The sequence below is a fragment of the Rhinopithecus roxellana genome, chromosome 8 (genome assembly GCF_007565055.1).
Source record: "Rhinopithecus roxellana isolate Shanxi Qingling chromosome 8, ASM756505v1, whole genome shotgun sequence".
Taxonomy (NCBI): domain Eukaryota; kingdom Metazoa; phylum Chordata; class Mammalia; order Primates; family Cercopithecidae; genus Rhinopithecus; species Rhinopithecus roxellana.
Genome location: NC_044556.1, coordinates 143,005,904 through 143,031,956, shown reverse-complemented (window position 1 = coordinate 143,031,956; position 26,053 = coordinate 143,005,904). Strand labels below are relative to the sequence as shown.

At 35.6% G+C, this 26,053-nt stretch overlaps 1 protein-coding gene and 1 long non-coding RNA gene across 2 annotated transcripts in view; one reads left to right on the top strand and one right to left on the bottom strand.

Annotated features, from left to right (window-relative positions):
* Window positions 1–26,053, top strand: part of LOC115899055 — a 156,771-nt gene that overhangs the window by 92,591 nt on the left and 38,127 nt on the right. The gene's annotated exons all lie outside the window — the stretch shown is intronic.
* On the bottom strand, window positions 1,393–25,648 carry RGS13 (regulator of G protein signaling 13). Its single transcript, XM_010375545.2, has 7 exons — window positions 25,476–25,648; window positions 24,122–24,192; window positions 23,580–23,619; window positions 16,970–17,038; window positions 13,321–13,382; window positions 3,343–3,509; window positions 1,393–2,370 (listed from the first exon to the last, which is right to left on the bottom strand). The coding sequence occupies exons 4-7, from the start codon at window positions 17,032–17,034 to the stop codon at window positions 2,185–2,187; spliced, it is 480 nt and encodes a 159-aa protein (XP_010373847.1). The 5' UTR covers window positions 17,035–17,038; window positions 23,580–23,619; window positions 24,122–24,192; window positions 25,476–25,648; the 3' UTR covers window positions 1,393–2,184.

The window sequence follows — 26,053 nt, the reverse complement described above, 5'->3', positions numbered from 1 at the left end:
TTAGAAGAGTATTTTTGTGGCAAAAATCTGTTTTGAATGTATGGCATTGTATTACATTTATGAAATCAATGGAAAGGCAATGGAATATCACACAAAACCCTTCAGATAATGAAGAACTCAGTAATTTAAAAGTACTTTTTGGCGGGGTGCGGTGGCTCACGCCTGTAATCCCAGCACTTTGGGAGGCTGAGGCGGGCAGATCATGAGGTCAAGAGATCAAGACCATCCTGGCCAACATGGTGAAACCCCGTCTCTACTAAAAATAGAAAAATTAGCTGGGCGTGGTGGCACGCGCCACTAGTCCCAGCTACTCGGGAGGCTGAGGCAGGAGAATCACTTGAACCTGGGAGATGGAGGTTGCAGTGAGCCGAGATTGTGCCACTGCACTCCAGTTTGGCAACAGAGCAAAACTCTGTCTCAAAAAAAAAAAAAAAAAAAAAAAAAAGAAAAGAAAAAGAAAAGGTGCTGACGGTAGTCAGGATTTTGAAGCTGGAAAGGAGCTATGATATTATCTATTTTAATCACCTCATTTTAAAGGTGAGAAAACTGAGGAGCAGGGAGAATAAGTAATTTGTATAATTTGCTAGTTTACCTAGACCTAAAGAAATTTATATAGCTAACCTGGGAAATCCAGAACTGAAACCCAAGTTTCTTAACAATGAATTCAGTATTATTTCCATTGTGCAGAATTAAAGTGTATTTAAATTGTATCAGTGATGCTTCTTTGCGTATTCACTTTTCTTTTTTTGGTAGTTTTTTTTGGTTTCAGAGCTGGAGGCAAGGTGGTTTAGTGACTTATTCCTTCTTAGCACCTATGCTATGATTGGCTGTGTAGTTACTCACAATGCTCATCTTTTAAAAGTGGACAGTACTGCAGAAAAATGCCTGTGATTTAGTGAACTACAGAAGCATCTGACTCTGACTAAATTTACACTTATTGGTAACAATAAAATGTAATGACTCACAGAATAAATAATTCGGTGGTAAACCAATTAGTGAATCACTAGAAAGACAGAAAAAACTTTGCATCTGCAGAAGGGTAAAATAAGTCTATTTTAAGCCACTTTTCAAAATCAAGAGAAAATACGCATATTTTAAAATAATTCCAAGAGGGAAAAATCATTTTTGAATGTTTTCTTCCTTCAGGAATACAAGACTTGAAATTTCTAATTTGTTCCCTTTTAACTATAAAATGGAACAGATCAACTTTTATACTTGTAAATATGATGAGCTTCTGATTATGGATGTTGAATCTGGATTCTTTTAATATTCTGAAGTGATAGGAAGGCAATATCCAATGAGTGTGTTAAATTGTCTACGTTTTCCAGGAAAACTATGAAAAATACAAATATTATATATTCTCACCATATACCAACTTTAGGCCTTTTGAAATTTGTACTGGAAAATATATTTATTTTGTCTTTGAAAAAGATAATGTAAGTCTTTAGTTGACATTTGGCTTTATTGGTTTCCAAGACCATGATGAGTTCACATTGTAAGGAAAAACATCTCAAAATATAGAAACCACATTTTATATCCTTACAGCAATGTAAATGAAAGAGCAAATTAAGAAATTCATATATTTTTTAACCACTTAGAATAATCAGAAATATTTTACATGTAGAACATACATGTGATAAAGAAGTTTGTTTATGAACATAATAGTAGGAAAATTTTACAGATAAAATGCCTCTGAAGAACATCTTTTTGATTTTCTCATGGTATAATACAATTGATTGTACTGTGATTAGCATTCATCTATAAATTCAAGTTATTTAGAGTACTCTATACAACATATTCATGCTAGAAACACAGTTCATATAACAATAATTTTTAAAGAACTAATTTGTAAATTATGACACCAAATTTTATTAACAAGGAAATATCCATTAATTGACTACTACAGTAAAAATTTTATAATGCTTGTGTCATGAAGAAAAACCTTTCCTTTCTTTATATATTAGTTGAACTACATAGATATGCTGTAAATGTTGTTATTCCTGTTATAAGAATTCTAGATTCCATTGCTTTTGAGATATGTTTCTTTTTAGGTACTAAAAATCAATTTAGAGTTTGATTTCTGTTTTATTTATACTGTGTTCCTGATTTTGTGGGTTTCTAAATAAAAAGATCAAACCCACTACTTTCAATATACCATTTTCTATTTACACGTTTGAGTTATAGTCAGAAACTGTTATTGGACTGCATAGTTTTCAAAAGTTTTTGGTACATTTCTGACTTTAGAAATCTGGGATAGGAATCCCTTTCCATATGCATATAGACTATTTTCTGAGCTTCTTCAAAACATGTTTCAGTGGGTTCCTGAATGTTCTTGATGATAGTCTGTCTTGTCGAACTGTCAATGTTAATCTGAAAAGTGAAATTACATGTACAGCGTAAGTAAGCATAGTTGAAAAAAAGGCACATATAATAGAAAGGTTTAATTTATTCCCTGCTCTCCTTTTCAGTGGAATAGGGTAATTTTCTTTGTAGTTTTACAGGCATCTAAGAAGATGTATAAAAATAAGCATTTTGCTTTTTAAAAGTAAATATCCAACTCCACATCCAAGAGGGACAAAAAGGAAAAATATGAGGCTCAAGGCCAGGGAAGTCTCTGAAACCGTGGCTTACTCAGGAGGACACAGTGGTTTCTTAGTAGCAGTCTACAAACCAGGAAGTTTGTAAGACAAACATCTCTTTTTAAAGAAAAGAGAAATTGGTGCTTTTTAAAAATTTATCTCCCTTAATAGTCACAAATGTTGCTTTAACTGAATATGCTCTGAAATGGGAAGAAAATGAAGAAAAGTGGATAAATAGAGGGGAGAAGTGGCTATTTCAATAAACCAAGTATTTTCCAGACAAGAGTTCTGGGGAATATGTCAACAATGTAGGCTTGCCCTGTGCGATAGAAATCTCATATACTGTCCTCTCTCTTTGTTCCCTTGACAGGACTTTTTATGTCTCATTGCCCAACAACACAGGATTCTCACATGTCTCTTCATGGAATTTATAGTTCCTGCTGGGAAGGCCAATACTTTTGCCACAGACTCCTTTTTTCTTCTTAAGTTTCCTAGAAATTAAGATAATTTAATGGGGAGAAGCTTTGGAGCCAGATAGGTCTAATTTTGAATCTTAACTTTACCACTTAACGGCTGTGTGACACTGGACAAGTTCTCAGAGTCTCAGGTTTCTTATCTGTAAAATAAGGTTAGCAATACTGAATTTACAGCATTTTAGGAGACACTGGATGTAAAGTGCCCGGCACTTATGGATGCTAATATCCATATTAGTGCCCTTGCAGGGATGAACTGATTTCCATTCCTGTCATTGTGAGGTAGTTACCTCTCTAGGGGACTGTGGCTGGATATAAATCTTATAAAGCTTCTTTGCCCTAGAAATTCTGCTCCACCGTGAGGCAATTTTCTTATAGGTTTCACAGGCCATCCAGAATTGAATATTCTCGTCACTGTGCTCCATTTTTAAATATGCTGCATAGACTACTGGACCATCTAAAAGTAGAGGAGAAATCAGTTTATTTTCATGGGTCAAAATCACCAAAAAAAAAAAAAAATCTAAGCAATACAGTTAAAACAAAGCCTGATTAAAAACTCACAAATTATTTAACAGGTAAATATTTTATATCTATCTCTATAATCAATTTTCATGTCTATCACACACTCAGAGCTAACATCTGAAGCATGCTTTGACAATGCTGATCACTGGTGAGGTCATCCCTTTATTCTGAGTCACTCAGAGCAAAACACCCAGCGGTGTGGATGAGTCTAGGACAGATAGGACAGGAGACATCAGAGAGCCCAGGAAAAGGACTTAAGCTGCTCAGGAGGATAGGGCTCTAATCATGAAGCTGACATGAAAAATCTAAGACCTCATGCCAAACTGTAGGGTAAGAGCAGGGTTTCAAATGTAAACTTGTAGGTCAAGGTCGGGAGAAAAATATCCAAGCCATGTAAAAGTGATACTCTAATTAGTTTGTACACCCTGAAGTGTTTTTCAATGTCCAATCAGAGCAGAACACAGATAGATGAAAAATTCAACTTCATATTCACGGTTTATGGTTCAAGCCAGAAATAAGGGACCAGACAAGGAATGAAAAATCAGATGTGATGCTGGAAACTATCTCAGAATCTAGTACAAGACAGGGATTATGTGCAGCGTAACCATCACATGACACTTGATGCCAGAGATTCTTATCTTCAGCTCTGATCTTAAATTGCCTTTCTGGAGTGTGGAGATAAGGATAAGCCTAGGAGGAGCTTTTCCAATTGAGACACTAATTTGTAGGTGCTAGTATTTGAAGAAGAGGATTAAGTGAGCTCTCACAAATCTAACATATTAATTGGAATCTTTGGGAGGACCAAGTATTCTCAAGGTTCAAGATACTAATTTTTTTTTTTTAAGACTAGACTAGAAAGTGTCTTGGCATATTCAAGGAATTGGATTGCTATATGATAAAACAACAATGTAACTTTCAATTTATGTTAATAGAAAGGTTTGTGTAGGCACACTGAGTAATAACCACTTAGAGACTGTTAGCATAGGATATTTTGTTTACAAAAAGATGTACATAATTTAAAACAGCTTGATGAATTTGGAGATAAGTATACACCCAAGAAACTATCACCACAATCAATGCCATAAGCATATCTATCACCTCCAAAAGCATAGGATTTTGATTAACACTATCTTGGTCAGTATCATTTACTGTTATGAGAAATAATGGTAGCCAGATGGAATGGAAATGATGAGTAAGATCATATTTTCCTGGATCTTCATCTAGGACATCAGATCAAGTTTCCTAGCACTAGAAAGCCAGGCTCCTTGATAGCTTGGCTTTGTTAGCAGTGATATATGACCAAAGATAACGAAGTATTTTGTCTTCAAGCAAAAGAACTCAAATAGAAGTAGATCTATTCTAAGGAGGCATTGGAGTTGGGGAAAGCTGAATATAAATATTGCATTCTAGAAATACTCAAAATTGGAACATGGATTATTATTATCACATGAGCAAATACAGCCTTCAGGACATTACATGTGAGATGGTTCAACAAGGACATAACATGAGATGAGTTAAGAGGATAGATGAGATGGAGGCATTATATAACTGTAACATAGAAAATGTTATAGATTAAATATTCCTATCCACTGTGAGGGGGATATATTTTAAGTTAGATTTCAAACAAGAAGTTGATTTTCACACCGAAGGGACTATAAGTTGTGTCTTGTCTCACCATAGGCACAAAAAGGTGGGAACAGAGAACATTGATGCAGGAATTGGTAATCCAATTCCTAAAGAGATAGCTAAATGGTGGCAAACCAAAAAACAAACAAACCAATGAACAAATAACAACAACAACAAAAAAAAGAACAAAAAGCTGTTTCTGGCTTAACAAGTAAAGTTGGAAGCCAATATTTATATGGTTTGTGCTTAGCTATGGAAGAGAAAGAAAATGAGATACCAGATAAAAATCTATGGATCATGGAATGAGAGTCAGTCACACAGGCTACTGGGACGGGTTGAGTGGATGAGTAGGTAGGGGTAGGAAAATGAGCTGGAAGCCAATATTAGATTCCAGGTTAGTATTCTGAATTTGTGTTTATGTTTAGTTTAATTGTTTAGTAAAGTTTATAGGTTATCACTTTAGAACCAACTGTATCTGTATCTGACTTCTTTACCTTTCTTCCTGATGGATTGGAAGAAGTATCCCTGATTCTTTTTGGGCTGGCCAAATGGTTCTACAATTCTTGTCATACCAAAGTCCTTTGCTAATGAAGCCACATCACCTTATCTATCTATCTATCTATCTATCTATCTATCTATCTATCTATCTATCTATCTGTCTTTTTTTCCGTCTTCATGATCTGTTTCCTCTATCTCTCCGCACATAAATACACATATTATAGATCCCAAGTTGTAGTATTCTATATATACTGCATGGATATATGGTATTCTATATATACTGCATAGATATACACTATTCTATATATACTATTAAAAATATGGTATATTTCAGATACTTGATGTGGCAAATTGTAATATTGTTCCTCAGTTATTTCCTGACCTTTGTGTAGGGGGATTATACTTCCATGTCCTGTTTATATCAGCATTGGCCATTGAACTTGTGTTAGTCATAAAATACATGCAGAAGTGCCATGGACACATTCAAGCAGAAGGTTTAAGAACTATCATGTGGTTCTATTTCCCATGTCCCACAGCCACCACAAGAACAGCATATTCTAGAAAAGAGCTTCTCCTTTAGCCCGAAAGCTGGAGTGAAGACATAGAATAGAGTGGAGCTGACCCTAGCTATTGTGTATAATGAAAAAGAAGTGAACCTTTATTATTGTAAATCACTAGGATTTTCTGTCACTTGTTACTGTGTGGTGACTAGTGAAAGCTGAACTGGACTACTTGAGCCTGTCTGACATTTCAGATATAATTCTAATGTACAGAATGAGTGGACTCATGTCATTGGCATACTTTACAGAATTCTGTCTTCATCAGGCTAATTTTTGTCTGAATATACTGCGAGTTACTCAAGCTAGCAGCTGAAAATGCATTTGTGTAAAAGTGTTCCAGGAATATTAGTAATTATTGAAGTCAGAACTGAATTGCTCTCTTTAGAATTTCCATTGATTCATACCACAGGTGAATTACAAGGTGGAAAAGCCTCTTCTAAATCGGGCAATGTAGGCTGTTCTGAAGTTTTAAATGATACTCATTCCTGAACATTATGCTCAGGAGACTGCGATTCTACTTGAGCAGAGTGAATAACCGAGAAACAACAGAATTGCTCATTTAAATTGGGAGGGTGGGAGAAATGGCTTATGTCATATATAGTGTATACTTTTTCCTTAAAAAGTGTGAGTGGTGCCTTTGGGAATCTCTAGACTGTTCTTTTAAAGCTAGTCACTAAAATTAGTATTTCTATGACACACAAGGTGACACATGCCAGCGTTCTTGATGCAGAAGGGAAATGTGGGTTTTCTCATGGCTGAGTCAGAACAGTGGCCCATCTATTCCAGAATTATTTTTTTTCTGTAAGACCGCAAGGCTTACAACAGGCAGGAAATCCCAAGGGTGTACTATGTTGCAGTACCATTAGAAATGCCTCTAAACCAATTTAAAATCCATTTTATTTTCAATCTGTACCACTGGGGATAATGCATTTCATAATTCTACCATAATATGTGTGGAGTTTTACACTGAAGCTTCAGTTTTATTAAAATTCTCTGTTGTGGCTTCTATGCTGTTAATAATTTCTGATTTTTCTTCTACCTTTGTTATTAATATTAATATTATTAATATTATGAACACAGCTTAAAGAGCTGTGGGTCGTTTTTAATGCAGAAAACTTCTAGTAAAGTAATAACCACTGTTAACCATTTGATAGATTTCCTTTTATTCTTTTAATCCTTTGTTCATGAATTATTGCCTACCTAACTAGAATTCATTCATCTACACAAACACAAATACACACTGGAATGATCTTATGGGCATTATAGTATGAAAGCAATTTTGTATCATTCTTATTCTTTCATAGTTAATAGCACATAGCAAACACTTTCTCCTTTTCATTTTTAGTGATCATATAATAGTATGTTGATGGGATAGGCCATAATATATTTAGCCACTCTATTATTATTGTTTTAGATTGTTTCCCCTTTTCTTGGTTATAAGTTATCCTACATTGAATATTTTAGCTTATAAACCTTTTCATCTCTATTTTTTTAGGAAAAATAATTGATTTAAAATAGTAGAATTTTTAGACTGAAGATGTAATATTTTTGGAGACTCTTGATACATATTGTAAAATTGCTTTCAGAAGGATTTCATTGTTTTTCATTCCCAATGGCAGTGTCAGTGTTGACTTACTCCACCCTCTCCAATCTAATGGGGTGAAGTCAGTAACTTGTAATTGTTTAAATATGTATTTTTAAAATATAATGCTTAAACAGTTTTGCATTTTTGCTGACCATTTCTTTTTTTCCTCTGAATTCCAAATCTTTTGTCTATTTTTTCTTTTCATTGCTGGTGTTTTCTTAAAATTTTCAGATCTCTTTATATAATGAGGACACTATCTCTATTACATTTATTGCATTACCTTCTGTTCTCTTTTATGTATTATTTTTGTTTATGAATTTTGAGGTATATTTGTAAACCATCGAATCTGAAGAAGCCTCGATTCATCTATCTGATCCTGCTTTCAATTTCCTCTATGCTTTTATTAGAGAAAAATCTTTAAAACAAAAATCTAGCCACAGCCCTTTATTTATTCCCCTCAACATTTCCCATTGCCCCAGTGACAAAGGCCATCCCTCTTTGCTGTGGTTTTCTTCCATTATCCCATTCACCTGAGACCCCTTAGAGGATCAGGACTGCAGCTTATTCATCTTTGTGTATGCCTTGCCTCAACACTGCTTGCTATATAGCAGGCACTGAATAAGTACATGTCAATTTGGACTTTTGGATCCCTCATATTTCTGTGTCTTAAAATGATTCTCTATGGCTCTTGAAAAGTGAAGAAGTAGATCCTAGTTATTCAACATCTAGGAAGCACTAAAGACCACAGGTTTATATCTGATATGATATTACTTTTTGCTTTTCTGAAATTCTGAAAGCAATACCAAAAAAAAAAAAAATGTACTAATTGAACAGTGATGTCTATACCAGGCCAGGTTCCCCCCCCACCCCCCCCAACCCCTTGCAAGGTGAAGAAGTGCATGAGAAGTTAAAGAAGGCAAAAAGTGCTAAGTGGAAATGGTAGAGGCAAGGCAGTGCAGGTAATATAAGGGTTGATGAAGGGAACCCTTCATCATGGCAACAGCAGTAGTTAGCAGAGATTAGAATAAGTGATAGTGTAGGAAACTGCCAATCACACTGTGCAGCAAAGGAGCTTGCACAGATGAAAAAAGCTGAGAGAATGACTCTGCCTTTGGAATCAGGATATACAAAAGGGAGCAGCGGTAACCATCAGTAACTTCTACTGCCTGCTTTGTGCCATGATGCTGATGAAGATGCACCAGCCCTTCATATGGTTCATGATATAGGGCAGCCTTCATTGCTTTCAGCAGTATGACAATCCCACACAGTTTAACTGGCATTTCTAAGGTGGTCTGCATGAGATTGTGATAATTTAGAAAGGGTGGAAAATAGTACGTTCCAAGATGATTTTGATCAAAAGATTAAAGCATTGTGATTCAGAGCACTTGCTTATCCGGAATGACTTAATATCTGCTCTGTGTGTGTGCTGGGGCAACCTGAACAAGCCAGAGAAAAATATACAACTATGGTCTAGTATTTGAAATCATAACTTCAGATTTTAAACAGACACTCAACACTGCCCAGTCATCCAATGAGCCTTCCACAGTATCATGGTTCTCTAAATCTGCAGAAACTATTTCATGCCTTCTCCCTTGTTATGTTAAAATATACTAACACATCTTCTCCTCAGCAATTGAGCAATCTACTGGAGACCTTGCCTCAAACTTCACTGAGAGCACAGATTAATCAGATGGATATTCACTGTCTTCTCTGCAGAAATAACCAGAGTACTTCCATCTGTACTCCTCCTTTATAACCTCCCTCCTGAGAGGCAAGTGTCCCTGTTCCTTTTTGGGATGGCCAAACAAGTTTTTTCTGGTTCTCTCCTACTTTTGATTTTTCCATCACTTTACATTCCTCTATTATTCTTATAAGTATCTCCACTCTATTCTATGTCATCAGTTTCTTCCCCGTGAATGTTGCCATCATCCTACAAATATATTGCTGTATTTCCCAAATATAACTAGTAACAATTATTGACTCAAACTTCCGGTATTGACCTCATTCTTGGTTCCAGTCAATGCTTTTTTCTCTGCAGAACTCCACAGCAAAACTTATGTCAATGATTCCCTATGCCGTGTATCACTTCCTCTGGTTCTACCTGTCTCCACCATACCCATGAAATTGCTCTTGTTGAGGCACTGTTGACTTCCATATTGCCATGTCTAGTGGTCACTGTTCCTTCCTCACCTCAGCTGACTTCTCAGCAATCTTTGATAATTCACAGCTTCCTTCCTGAAACACTCTCTTCTTTGGCTTCCACAAGAACGCACTATTTTGATCATTCTTATCTCACTTTGTGCTCCTTTTCCATCCACTTTGCTGACCTCTCTGGTTGTCTGCACTTGGAAGTAGCACACACCTAAGTTTCGTCTCTGGGTGTGTTTTCCTCTATCTGAACTCTCCCTCTCAGTGGTCTCATAGCCCTATGACTTTTGTTAGCATTTATATGCAAATTACCCCCAGCCTTGTCTTCCCCACTGAGTTCCAATTTTACCTGAATTATTGCAGCAGCTTTCTAGCTAGTCTCTCTACTTTAGTTCTATTTGAGTACATTATATTTCATATAAATAACAAGAAAATCTTTGATATTTTAATATATAAATAACAAAAAATCTTTGGTATTTAAATATATAAATAACAAAAAAATCTTTGATATTTAAAAAAGTATTCGTGAATAATGTAGCATTAAATAGCATATCTAAAAGGTGTCTAACTTGCTAACATTCTTAATTTCTAATTAACTTTTGGAGTTTGTCAGAGTTCTGTTCTCAAGCTGATGGTTTTCTTGGATCCCCTTTGCCCACTAAGATGTTGAATTTAATTGTATTTTGATCACTATGACTTAATGGCTCCCCAAAACATCTCTAAACCAATTTCGGTTCATCTATTGAGAGCCAGGCTGATATATTTCTTTTTCGTGTGTGTGTCTGAGCTACATGTTGTTAAAAATAATGTTTTAATCTGTGTAAAAATATGTATCGGCATATCTCAGCTAGAGCATGCATTTTACTAATGTTCTTGGTTAATGTCAACACATTTTTATCTCTGGCACATTTAATATTTATATTTTTAGTTTTGTCTTACTGACTGGATGATCCATAGAATGATTTGTTTTATTACTTATGTGATTATTGAATTTTTACATGAACTTCATAGTAATATGATTTCTGTAAAGGCTCTTACCCTATTTTTGCTGGCTTTTATAAAGAGCAGTATGATGTTTTCCTATTCTCATCTTTGCTAGAGCCTTTGCTTATTCTCATGACACTAGCTTTCTAAATTGCTGATTTTAGCAAGGCAATGACCACTTGAAATCCTTGCCAAATAATTAAGCCTATTCACTTTGTTTATGAGGCTTCCAGAACTGGCACAGAAACTTACATAATATAGCTTGGTGTTTTGATCTTTTCTCACTAATATTTTTCTTGTATTTATTCATGGAACATTTATTGCATGCTCATTGGGCACAAAACACATTTTCAGTCTCTCAGGGGTTTGAAAGGTAAATGAGAGGCAAGCTGTGCTCTTAAGGAATTTATAATCTAGGGAGAAAGTCACTATATAGAAAACCCAATACACTAACTAGCTACAATGAAAAGCAGACTAAATGTTAATACTAACAAAATAGAAGATAAAGTAAAAATTTCTAAACAGTTTTCTGGAGAAAGTGGCACTTGAATTTAACTTTCAAAGATGAGCAGAGTAACTAGAGATGAAAAGGACTTTGAACAAAAGCCTGGAGCAGAAGAATCATAGATGTGCAAGTAGAAAATGAAGTGACAATCACATTGGTGGAGTGCATGTTATATGATGAGGCATAGCTACAGACAAATTTTAGAAAATGTTTTGGGTTAGGGTGCAGAGAGTATTAAATACCAAGATTTTGGACTTGGTAGGCAGCAGAGAGAAAAAGAATGATATTCAAAGACATGTACTTTATTACTATTAAAAGAAACTACCAATTATTGTGTGCCTATTAGGCATTGAGCTAGATGTTTTATATCTTACCTGCACAATAAAACTGCAAGGGTAAGTGATATCATTCTCATTTTGTAGATGAAGAGTATGAAACTCCAAGAAAGAGATCAATCTAGCAAGGTGGCAAAATGTGTGTTACAGAGGATTAGGACAAAAATTTACAATATAGTTAACTGAATATATACTTTTGCCTCTTCATCCCATTTCAGTGTTCTAAAATTGACCCAGAATATATTTGTTTAAAATTCACATTCATGCTGGCAAATTGGATTATAAGCTGTGAGAAATACCTGAAAAGTGAAAGGCAGTGGTGATTGCATCAAAGGAAGAAACTATGGCCCCAAATGCCCATTGGAAAGGCATGCTACAAAAGATGAGAGCTCAGGTGGTGACCAAAGCCTGTAGAGGTAGATCCAGCCCTAGGGATGGGGCAGAAGTAAGTGCCAGAATTGTTGATTAATGTATTTCAGCAGGAGTAACCAAGTATCTACACCTACTGCCATTACCTTCTGGGCTAGGCAGTGACAACTGAGTCCATACTAAAGAGGGTCTTGAGTCAGAAAGAGCAGATAGTGCCTCAGGAGTATGGCAACCCCCGTGAGGAATAGGAAGTACCTTGTCCAGAATAGCTACTGGTACCCCCCCACTAGTTAAAGCATGTAAGTAGCACAGCTGACTCTCCTTTATAGTCTATCGCTCTAAACAGATAAAACATTCACAGAGAGGCTAAAATGGGATCTTAAATAAAAAGATGGGTCTATAGGCAAAAATTAACAAGCGTTGAGGGGAACCAACTCCATTTTAAAAAAATACCAAATTCAACAGGAGAATTTTCTGTGACTACACCCTACATTTTTTTCTGTACCTGTCTTCTGGTTTTATCATTTTCTACAACCTGTCAGCTTTTCTGACCTCAAACGCAACTGACTATTCTCTTGAATGCACGTCCTCCTTTATTTTTCCTGCACTGAGCCCATGACTTTATATCTGTCACATCCATTGCTGATATCTCTTATTTATACCATGTTAATGTTGATACTTACCAACAACTATATACAGACCCATGTACAGTCCCACTTAAATCAGACACTGAAAAAGTTGAAACAAACTTTGGGGAGAAGTTTTAGAACATCAAGACTCAAATTTGTTCTTACTTTTGAAGGCAGCAAGAACAGTGAGGTAAGTTTTTGGTTTAATACTAACTTTAGAAGGCTATGGTATGTGTTACTATTTAAGCATATTTTCCAAGGGATTTTGTGCATATACTTGTGAAGAATAAATATTCACAGTGACTAATCTTGTTTTAATGAACACCAGAGAAAATAATAGTGGTTGACACAACAAACTATTTTCAGGTTTTCTTTTTTTAACTATGTTAGTTGCCAGTTAGAAGGCTGTGAGAAGAATAGCATACATTCATCATCTGGCACCCCCAACTTTACCTCTAAGAATGGAACTCGCTAGTTATTCAAAGATGACAGATACACAATACTCACATTTTGTAGCCATTAAATTTTCAAAAGACTGGGCCCACAGTAACACTTCCTCCAAAGTAAGGCTTTGAAAAGAAACAAAAAGCACTGATTGGGCTAAATATTCTCAAGGTTTTTGTTGAACTAAGTAAAATTATATTATCTTGAAAATGACACCAAAACATATTTACATTCTGTTTGTGTGTGGTTTTGGTTGGCAAGTTGTCTTCCTGTGATATTTTACATTTTATTTTTACTATTTAAATTTTTAAAATTATAAAAATTATGCAAATAGTATAGACTTGAAAATATAATTTAATAAATACTATACAGAACCATAGTCCTATAATCTCTCTATTAATAAATTACCACTATTAGTATTTTGATGTAATTTTTTAAAGTCTTTTTGTTATGTTTGTATTTGTGTGTTTTTAATCAAGAAGTAATCACATTATGTGGGTGTATACTTTATGCATTTTATGTCATCATAATTGTCTTAATCATTTGTAGTGTTATAATTTGTAATTACAAATGTATAATCATTGATAGTCATATTGTATATGGTGACTGCAAAATATGCTACAAGGGGGGCATTCCATAGTTTATTCATAATTATTCTCAAACAGCATATTGATTTTCTCTCATTTTTCACCATTAAAACTCAAATGTAGCCCAGCTGTGTTTAAGGCTTGCCATAGCCACATGATTAGAGTAATTCCAGGACACTAGCAGAAGTAGAATCAAAGCTGGTTAAGACAGGCAAATTTTTAAGGTTTTTGGTACAGACTGCCAAATTGCTTTTAAAAGGGTTATGCACTGTTTGATGCTGCCACCAGCCAAGTGTTTACCTATTTATCTATTAGAATCTTAGAGTTAATCCACAAAACCTATTTGCATGCACTCACATAATACAGTTAGTAACCCTAAAGCTACTATTTTCTCAGTCTCCTATTTGCTAGATTTTTTTTGTATCAGTTTTAATTTTTATTAAGGTGTATTATGTCAAGTTACATTTGACCTAAACAGTATAAACAAAGCCACTTACCATTTAGAAAACAGTTGTGAAAGATTCCACAATTCTGTTCATTTTGGTGAGCTTCATGAGGTGAATTGGCAAATGACTGTATTCTCAAATACATATAACTTTATACACCATGGAATACTATGCAGCCATAAAAAGAAACAATATCATGTCCTTTGCAGGGACATGAATGGAGCTGGAAGCCCATATCCTCAGCAAACTAATGCAGGAACAGAAAACCAAATACTGCCTGTTCTCACTTATAAGTGGGAGCTGAATGATGAGAACTTATGGACACATGAGGGAGAACAACATACACTGGGGCCTGTTGTAGGGTGGGGCATGGGAGGAGGGAGAGCATCAGAAATAATAGCTATTGGATGCTGGGCTTACTACCTGTGTGATGGGATGATCTGTGCAGCAAACCATCATGGCAGACATTTACCTATGTAACAAACCTGCACATCCTGCACATGTGCCCCTGAACTTACAATAAAAGTTGGAAATAAAACAGAAATAGCCAATGTGTTTATTGCCATTCAGTTTATGGTGCATTCTTAATTGTTCTACTTTCAACAACTAGATAATTGAAGATGGCTATAGACACATGCAAGCACAGTCCATCGGCTATACCTAAAATTAGCAGCCTAAAAATTAGTGCTGCAGGAACAGCCATTGGCATTAGCAGGTTCTTAACACAATGAAGGAGGATTAGTTAAAGAGATTAAAAAATATCCTAGAACATGGAAAAATATTGGGAGTCCTTAAAAGGTCAGATATCTTTTGTTTTCTAAAAATTCAGATGGATCCTGCCAGTTTTGGATGAACTGCTTGCATCAGTACTGAGGCTTAACAGTGTACTGTGTTAAGATTGCTTTCAAAAAACATTTCCATGAAATACTATCTGAGTCATTGTTCTTTTCTCTTGTTAAAACTTTAGAAAAAGTAACCTAAAATAACCTTTTCAATCCAGTGAAATGGAAAGAACTAGGCAAGGTTTATTGAATGCCTGTGTATTCTAATCATTATATAGGGAAGAATAAAATCTTCCCTATATAAAAGATATATAAAGAATAAAGAGTAAAGAGTCATCAATGTGCTGGGAAGAATACAATCTACAACACGAGTGAAGAGTCATCAATGTGTTGGGTTAGCTTAAAATTAAGTGTCAATAATTGTTGGTAAGAGAGTTCTTTTGTCTCTAAGACTCATGAGATTTATGGGGAGAGATGATTGGAGTAATTATGGTTGGGGGTAAAGATGGGAAATAAAATTCATTTTCGATTGAACCCCATTTTTGCTTATAATTTTTTTCTGAGGCTCCCACAATTTTAATGCTGGCCTATGGCTACCCGGGTGCCTTTATTAGGATTATTTGAAATGCCATTTTTCCTGATACGAATTCTCTCTTGTGTCCCCTGTATTCTTCTGGACAGATGGGCAGTGGATACCAGATATGAAAGCATTTTAAGATACCATGATGTTGTAGGCAAAGGAATGAAGAATGTTTGGAGTCTCTGACAGTCGTAGGTTCTAATCCCAGTGGTCTACTTAATTGTCCTTGGTCTTACTTAAAATCTTCAAACCCTAATTTTATTGTCTATATAATAGGGGTAATAACATCTATCTCACAGTGTTATATTGAAAATTAAATTAGCTCATGAATGCCAAGCACCTATTAAATAACTGTTATCTGGCAGCTTTCCATGAATGTGATTTTTTATCTTTTTGGTCTTCCCCTTTTCTCATGGTGAGTCTATAAGGCAGATAGAAGACATGCAAGCTGAGACAGTGTTCCTCTATGGGAATCATTAGAAGACAGGAGAGCTGTCCCTTAATTAGCAAGTTATATCTTTGAACTTGGATGCACTTGTGCAGTGCAGTAGCCTTCATTGATCATTTAAAATGCTGAGCTTTGGGTCTTACTATCTCTTTGCCCACTGTTGCAGTGTCCTTCTCCTTGCCACACAGTAGCTTGTAAGCCTTTGTGGACATTTTGGTATTTTAGTGAAAGAGCATACATGCCAGGGGCTCTGACCATACAGAAAGGTGTGGCCAGAACTGAGGACTGGACATGGACTAAGTTAGGCACTCATGGTTAATCTAACAGGAGTTCTCAACTTGGGAATTCTTTGAGGTGAGCAAATCCAAAGCAATGGCCTGTTACTCTTCTCAGGCATTATTCTTTTCACTGTTCTCATCCAAATGGCTGCATTTTGAGTTATGGCAAAGTGTGGAGGAAGAGACTTGGGAGCTTGGTAAACATTTGATTCCTCCTCCAGTCTCACCTTCTTTATCTAGGGATGAAACTTTCTGGCACTTCGTATGTGGAGGGTTGTAACCAAGAAAATATTTTGGATTGAAGAATATCATTTTAACACAAACAATATTCTTTGTTTTTTAAAAAGAACAGAGACTATTCATAATATGTTCTAAAGCATTTAACTTGCTGAATTCTCGGGTAAACCATGAATAATGAAAACAAGAATCTTAGTAACACATGACTGCTCTTCTGGTGAAATGACTCATGTGTAAATGCAAATTTTACTTTCTGAACAAAATATGTTACAATAGCAGTTTAATAAATATGTACCTATTTATCATCTGATAAATATGCTTTACACTTACCATAGAAACTTAAATGCTACTTACTTTGAAGGGGGCCTCTTAGATTCATCTCTGCACATCTTACAAATCCAACAATTCCGCCTGCTCATTTTTCTGAGAAAATACAGTATATATTTGTATAATTTGGTCATTTAAAATAATTATATATTAGAGTCAGTTTCTAAGGAATATACAATATTATAAATCATAAAAAAGGATGGGTTCTTGAAGTTAATGGAATACAATCACTGGGCGAGTAGGGAGGAGAGAGGAGAATAAAATGACTCATCTCTCATAAATATTTTATAAAAATACATGTGCTTAGATTTGTAAATGACTTTACTCAACCAGCCTAACTATTTATCAAACAATGAAGTTTAAAAAATACCAATCTCTGAAAAAGATCTTTTCATTTAGAGCTTACTGATAATGAATTTACCAACTCCGAAGGAAAGGGACAATTTTTTTTATTTTTATTTTTATTTTTATTTTTATTTTTATTTTTTTTTTTTGAGACAGGGTCTCACTCTGTCACCCAGCCTGGAGTGCAGTGGCATGATCATGGCTCACTGTAGCCTTGACATTTCTGGTCTTAGGTGACCCTCCCACCTCAGCCTCTAGAGTAGCTGGGACTACAGGCATGCGCCACCATGACTGGCTAATTTTTGTGTATTTTTGGTAGAGAAGGGGTTTCACCACATTGCCCAGGTTGGTCTCAAACTCCTGGGTCCAAACAACCTGCCCACTTCAGCTTCCTGAACTGCTGGGATTGTAGGCATGAGCCACTGTGCCCGGCCACAATTCTTGTTTTTAGAAAGCTCTCTCAATGTATTGAAAAAGAGCCTCATTTTAACTGGACAAGTAAAATAGTGTAAATAGCCAAATAAAAAATAAACCACTTTCTGAGTGAATTTTAAGGGTGCTGCTTATCTGGTTTTATCTACTCTGGGCACAGTAACTTTGACTTTAAAATTGAGTTAGAGTTTATTCATCTTGGGCACCTTTACATAACAATACATGTCATAGAAGGTTTTTAACTCAGGACTTTAAAAAACAACTAACAAATTTGTTAAGAGTTATTAAATATACATTTTAAAGCTAGAAATGGTTTACTGAACATATATGCATACATATATAATGAATTATTAAGGGTAAGCAGTGAATTTTTATATCAGTCTTTACGATTCATTCAAAAGTCTATTGAGTACTTGTTATGTGCCAAGTTCTGATTGCCTGTGATCAATATACATGTTGTCTCTCCTCTTTCTGTCCTCACTGACAAGCAATTAAAATACATGTGATGAGCCAGGCACAGTGGCTGATACTGGTAATCTCAGCACTTTGGGAGGCTGAAGGGGGAGGATTGCTTGAGCCCAGGAGTTCTAGACCAGCCTGGACAACATGATGAGATTCTGTCTCTACAAAAAATAAAAAAAATTAGCTGGTCATGTTGACTCGTGCCTGTAGTCCCAACTACTTGGAATGCTGTTTGATCCCAGGAGATGGAAGATGTAGTAAGCTGTGATTGCACCACTGTGCTGTAGCCTGGGCAACAGAGTGAGACCCTGTCTCAAAAACAAATAACAACAACAAAAAAAAGACCCCAACATGTGATGGGGGCTTGGATACAGGAAGTACAGGGGTTGTGAATATGCCTAGGAGGAGAACCTAACTAGACTTGAGGGGTTAGTGAAGGCAGCCTAGTTAACTAATATCTGAGCTGGAACCAGCAGGATATGCACGAGTGTGCTGAGTGAAGGAGGGGCAACTTGAGCAACGATTAAGAGGCAATGAGTTATGTCCCACTGAGGAAATAAAAGGAATTTAGGCTCAGCACTGTGGCTCAGGCCTGTAATCCCAACACTTTGCAAGGCTGAGGCGGGAGGCTCTCTTGAGCCCAGGAGTTTGAGACCAGCCTGGGCAGCATAGAGAGACCCTGTCTCTCCAACAAAAAGAAAAAACAATTAGCTGGGCATGGTGGTGTGCACTTGTAGTCCCAGCTACTCAGGAGGCTGAGGTGGGAGGATCATTTGGGCCCAGAGGGTTGAGGCTGCAGTGTGCCATGATCACACCATTGCACTCCAGTCTGGGTGACAAAGAAAGACCCTGTCTCAAAAGAAAAAAAAAAAAAGAGTAATTATGTTACCACATTAATTTAGAGTGTGGCAGACAGAGTGAGAGAGTGAGGTGAGAGGCATAGAGAGTTAAGATTGAACCAATAATCATGTTTTAAAATGTTCACTGCAGCAAGAAAGTGGTGGGAGAATTTGTAATGCTAGGCGGAGGCCGAGCATGTTAAGCCATACAGGCCATGAATTTCACAGTGAGAAGCTGGGAAATCATTGCAGGATTTAAAATTCAGAATAGACATGTTAAGACTTGAAGTGGGTTTGTGAGTAGAATGAATTACAGTGTGGCAAGAGTGTCATCAGGGAGACCAGTTAGGGGGTGACTGCAGGAGTTCAGGTGAGGGATGATTAGGAAGGTGGCAGTGGAGATGGAGGGAAGGAGAGAGATTTTAGACATTTTGGAGGAAGAACTATTAGAACATGTTGACCCATTGGATATGGAAGGTGAGACAGAAAGAGAGAACAAGTTGAGGTTGAGAGATTTGGCTTCAGGATAAAGGTGGGTTATTTTCATAAAACACATAAGAGGAGCCCCCTGCCCCACAAAAAAATGACGAGATGTTCCAGGAAGATAGTGTGAACTGTAAAAAGCAGACAGCCCAATATGAGTTTCTGAACACAAACATTTAAGAGAAAGGCTGTGTAAAAGGAGCTTGCATGAGAATAACACAGTATCACAGAAACCAAGGAATGAGTTTATCAAAAAGGAAAGAGTGGCCAATGGAGTGTTAAAAGCTGGGAAGCTATTAAGAGAGCAAAGGATCAAAAAATGTCAGATTTGTTCACAAGATGCTCATTAATGACCTTGCTGAGAGTGGTTTCAGTGGAGCAGGGAGGACAGAAACAAGAAGGAGGAAAGCAAGAGAAAATGAAGCCCAGGACAAATGAAAGGCTGCTTGTAATTTCTGTTTGCCCTCCTTCCTTCTCCTCCTACGAGAAAGGAGAAGAGTGAACAAGAAAGCAAGGGTAACGGGAGAGAGGTTCTATTTGGCAGACAGCAAATACGGGCCTTTATAGGGAGGGCTGAGTTATCGTTCTGAGTGGCTTTTTTCTTATTTCGGTAGGTCTGGGTTGTGTCGTTTCTTGGTTTGTTTTATTGTTTATTTTCGTCTTTTTTTTTTGTTTTCTTAGTGGTTTCTTTCGTTTTTCCTTTCCTCCTCACTCACTCCTTCTTCCTTTTCCATCCTTCTTCTTCTTCCTTCCTTCCTTCCTTCCTTCCTTCCTTCTTCCTTTCTTCCTTCCTTCCTTCCTTCTTCTTTCTCTTCTTCTTTCTTTCTTGAAAGCTGTTGATAGATGTAATAATGACAGAGAGGCAGACTCTTGTCATTTGACCATTCTGGCCTGCATGTCTCTCTAGGAGGCATTGTTACAATAAGTCAAGTTTACAATGTGAGTGACATACTCTAAAGCTGGCAAAAGGTACATAGACAGAGGTTGAAAACCCAGAATAAAGAAGGAAAACCAATAGAATTTCAAGTTCCTGAAGAAGGAAGAGGGGCTAGAATTCAGAATGTGGGAGCTGAGACATTGGAGAAATGGAAATACAGGAAGCAGTTACTATTCTCTTGTAACTAGTGAAAATATAGGTATAGATTCAAGTTCATTTGGAGGTTTGGGGATAAGAATATATGGGAAATGTGGTCTGATTAACTTCATTTTCTATGTAGGTCTCTACTGTAAGTGAGGAGGACCAAGAAGGAGCAATAAAGTTATTTGTATCTATAGGAAGGAAGAAAATGGAAAGGGAATAGATTAATTCACTTATTAGGACTCTTCTGATTGCAAATAGAGATTCACAAGACTTAAGCAAAAGGGAGAGTTTATTAAAGGGATATGTTTGTGTGTGTAGTTAGGTTCTAGATGACCTTAAATACCAAACTAAAGCTATTAGACTATTTTGTTAGTAGAAGTAATCCACTGAGGTCTTTAAACAGCAGTGTGATAAAAATAAAAACCTTTTTCTAGAAAGATAAATCTGACTGAAAATAATCAACGCTGACATTAATTGAGACTAAAAAACTGTTACATTGACTGGCTCTCAATAGCTAGTCCTGTGTGTAATTGTACCTTGAACTACATTAGTTCAAATTTCCAGCTACTTAGTTTGAGTTTCAAGATTCCTTATCTCTGTGATCACCTATAAAATGTAGTTACACAGTGACTCGCAGCTTATCTTCTTTTTTTTTCTTCTTTTTTTTTTTTTTTATTATACTTTAAGTTCTAGGGTACATGTGCATAACGTGCTGGTTTGTTACATATGTTGGTGTGCTGCACCCATCAACCCGTCAGCACCCATCAATTCATTATTTATATCATGTATAACTCCCAATTCAATCCCTCCCCACTCCCCGCTCCCCATGATAGGCCCCAGTGTGTGATGTTCCCCTTCCCGAGTCCAAGTGATCTCATTGTTCAGTTACCACCTATGAGTGATTTAGCAAACTATCACAAGAAGAGCTTATCTTCTAAGTAGGAGGACAGGAAAACATTTACTTCCTTCACATGTCTCCTTTGTAAGTATAATGAGTCATCCCTGTCTTATGCTGAGACTTGACCTCTCCCTTACCGTCTATTTTTAACAATAGTTTTTGTGTCCCACTGTCTTCTCACTTGATCTATTGGAGCTATGTGTACACATTTTCAGACCTTTTATTGTGGTGATTTCTGTAACTCAAATGTATGTCTATTAATGGGTTATCATATTTTCTTTTATAAATTTAATGAAATTGGCAAAAGCAGAATGGTCTTAGTATGCAATACTCACTAAGGTCTGAAGTATAGTGAAGGTAAAGTAATTTCTGGATGCAGTAGAGTTTAGGGGGTTTCCACAGCTCCTGCGAGTTGACAGAGTATATTCAAATAGTTCTGGGGTCTGAAGCCAGACAGACATGTGCTTGAGGTCAGGCTCTTATTAAGCTGTGTGACCTTGGGCATATTAATTAAACCTCAGATTTTCATTTCCTTTTCCTTTTCTCTAAAATGGAACTGTAAAGATTAAAAAAATTGCATGTATGCAAAAATTTTCTGTTCCAGTATATTCGATTTTCCTTCAGCTACTTGCATGCTCTTACTCAGGAAATAGTTCCTAAGTTCTTTTGTATGTACCAGGAAACATATATTCTGTTAGACTGCATTTCTTCCTCTTTTAAAATTTCATCCCAGATCTCACAAGTTTTCCCCATTAACTTTATTCATTCTTCAACATGTCAACATATAATCTGCAAATCCTCCTTCTCTTCATTTTTGTTGTTTCCGTGTTTCTATATTTCTATTGTTCACACATTATTTTAGTGGCTGAGTCCCAGCTTCAGAATTAATTGGGTCTACAACAGGGATTCACAGACATCTGGGTGTGTGTATCACACTGATGGGTTGGGGCTGCCAGAAGAGCTCAGGCATGCTTGAGTGTTAGAGAAAAAAGGGGCAAGAGGACAGCCCAGCCACAGCTTCCCATTAAATGCAGTTATTCAGGTTGTTCTCTCTATGGAGATGCCTGGTCCAAAAGGAGAGAGAAGGTTGAGATCCACTCAGACTCCCCTAAGTCTTGGCTTCACAGCCAAGTGGGGCTTCATCCACATGGTGAAAAGCTACTTTTTAAATAATTCCAGCAAAAACTCTGTGTACACCAATAGCAGCCCTGTGCTCAGCTACATGACTGATTCAGTGAGGGTTCCTTGGTCCAAGCAACTTATTAGTTAGGTGACATTGAAAAATAAGCAATATATATAGATATAATGTTATTTATATTTCTGATTTATCTATTCCTACTAGATTTTAAGTTTCCTAAATTGTTACATTCGAATGTTACTTGATAATTACATATAAGTAGTTGTTTATATGTTAGTTAGAATTTTAAGTCAAACATTTACAGATTTATTAAATTATGGAATACAAATAGAATATAATGTCATAGAAGTATCAATGATTAAATTGCAGAAAATATTTAGTGACAGAATTGTGTATGAGATGTGTTATGCGTAGAAAAAATAGACCATAAGAGTTGTTATACATGGAATAAATAGACCATAAGATGTTCTCTGGTGTTCCTGTCCTTTAGGAAATGGGACTGGAGACTGGACGCTGTCCCATTGACTAGAGTTCTGCTCCTGTGCCCAGAGCCTGGTGCCTTCCTGCCTATATTGTAAGATTTCTGGAACTGAAAGTCCATCCGCATGTCTGTGTTTCTCTCTATTGATTACTGCTGGATTCACAAGCACCATGTACCACCATTGTGTTGGAATATCACAGAACTCCCCACCCCCCAACTTTGCTCTCTATGTTGAAACAAAGAGATAAATTCACAAATACTTAACCCAGCTTCAGGTTAAAAAGGTCATATTGACCACCTGAGTTTATTATCTCTTCCAACCCAAAACACTAGTAATATTATAGGAAAGGAACACGCAAGACTTAAACATGAAGGAAAAAGGACATTAAACAAGAGGAAAAATAATGACAAAATATTTTAAGGTAATTTTGGAAGATGGAAGGCAGATGCTCAGAAGTAGAAATTAAAATTCTCATACCTCTAAAATGAGAAGAGAAAAGGCAGCCTTAGAATATCATCTGACAAAATAAGAAAATATAATTCACAGTCTGAGGACAAAGAATTTGCAAAATAACCAGTGGTTTAAAAAGAAGTATCTACAATCCGACATTCAACAATATTTATCACTAAATAATACATCTCAATCAACAGTTTAATAGCACCAATATAGCGTGGCAGAATGAAATCCTCTCACATTTACAAATGAGAACTTCTAAGAAATATTCTTGGTAATTCCATAAAGGGTACATTCTAATTTTTTGTAAAAGTAAAGTTCTTTAGGATAAGGATTTGATTAAAATATGCTATCGATAAATGTATTTTGTTAGTTAAATCCAACCAAGGGCATCTTTAGTTGTACCCTTAAAATTAGAGTTCAAATAGTCAATACTGATAAAAATAAAAATTAACTTTAAATGTTTTATAGAACTACATATCTACTTTGGCAAAAACAGGATTCCCAGTGAAAGAGTGATCTAAATTGGTCTGACATAGAACTGATTAAATTGTGGATAAACTCACCAAGCTTCAAATAAACAATGATCATTTTTTTCTCATGTTGGTGGTATAATATGTGGAAACATTCCATTGACCTAAAAATAAAATAATAACAAAATCAAACAAAAACAAAAAGATTATTGTGTGCTTCCCGGAGAATGCATATTTGGCAAATATTTGTATAAATACTCTTAAGTTTTAAGTAAATACTTTTTCCACCTCAGAAATGCTGGATTATGGTTGTTCCTGTTTTTTATTTATTAACTCTTTATCTAAAATTGTTTTAATTTCATGACTTATTATAAAAATTTCTTCACTGTTTTTATTTGTATTTTTCCATTGCTCTTTATTTAAATAATCCATATTTATCTTAACATTGTGTATTAATTTGCTTTTCTTTTTTGTTTTTCAATACCCTCTTGGTAAAACTAGCATGTACTTTTACAATAGAAACATAGAGTGTTTAGTACAAGTTTAGGTCTCCATGATGATTTTGCCTCCACTGTTTTCTCCTGATAATTATTTAAAAGAAATACATTTCACTGATAGAATTGAATTCTCAGACTGATTATAAATGCATTGGTGATGGATTGAGTTGTATTAGCAGTATGCCAGAAATAGATTTGTTTCCTCCATTTTTTAAATGAAATCTTAAAGTATCATGAAAACATGAAAATAAATAAATGTTCTAAAAGCAATTCTGTCTGTTAACATATATCTGCATTTAAATATGTTTCCTTATTTTATGATATAGCATGTTACATAAAATTTAGTAAAATTTGGAACAATTTACATTTTAGCGAGACTTTGTTTACACAGCATACAAATTTCTTGTCCTTTAAAAAATGCAAGAAATTAGTGCATAGTTGCACTTAAGCATAACATAAAAGAATAAAAAAATTCTACAAAATCAAGATTAACAATGTTTCAGATAAACCTTACAATAATCCACACCTAGGTTCAGTATAGCTAATAAAGTGATGAAACTAATAATTTGGTAATGCATGATTTTTGAAACAATTCATAAATGTCTGATTTTGTAATATATTTTTATCTAAACATATAAAATGAAAAACATTTAAAATGAGGATATACACAAAAAATATTTAAAATAAAATAATATGCTTTAAAACTGTAGTATTTCCTCTATTGCCCAATTTAAAAGATTCATTTATATAGTGAGTGACTGTAAGTTTTGTTTTAAATATAGAAAGCCAGGCAAAAGAATATGTGTTTGTTAGTTTGTTTTTTTTTTTTCTTAGAAAAACCTCTGCTGACACTCCCAGAAGTTCTACCGATGAAATCGGCATCCTCTAGTCATTTATATCAAACCAATAGTCTTGTATTTATCAACTATTTTATAGAATCTCATACTTACAAATATATCCTGTCGAGCAGTCCACCATGCTAAATTTGATCTCCTCTTTGTTATGATCCGTTTGAAATCAGGTTCTGAAATTTTATGAGACACCCAGCATTTTATTTTTCCCAGCGTAAAAGGATTTTACTGTCTCTGTAATTACCTTCGATGGCACTCTGGCCTCAGTATGAATGTTCTGTTTTTACACACACGTATCTATGCAAAGAGAGGTTTTGTTGAATATGGAAAATAGTGCTGTAGGACTCCAGTGCATTACTGATAAAGGGGTTTTATCTAACATTATCAGACCATCTGAAGTGATCAGATGATTGGAAGCAGCAGCTCCATGAAATCTTCAAAGTAATACTCAAACCTTTTTTTCCAAAATAATTTTTCTAGTTTTAGAAAATGTATAGTCTAAAGTAAAATTCCCTTTTAAAAAAGACAGAAAACTGAGTACAAACACATAGGACCTCACTGCAAACATATGTTAGTAAATGGTTAAGAACTATTAAAATCACTCTGTTTGTAATAGATTACTAGGGACTTTTAACAACTGAAGGATCTAAAAAAGTATCTTTTCTAGTTATACCTCT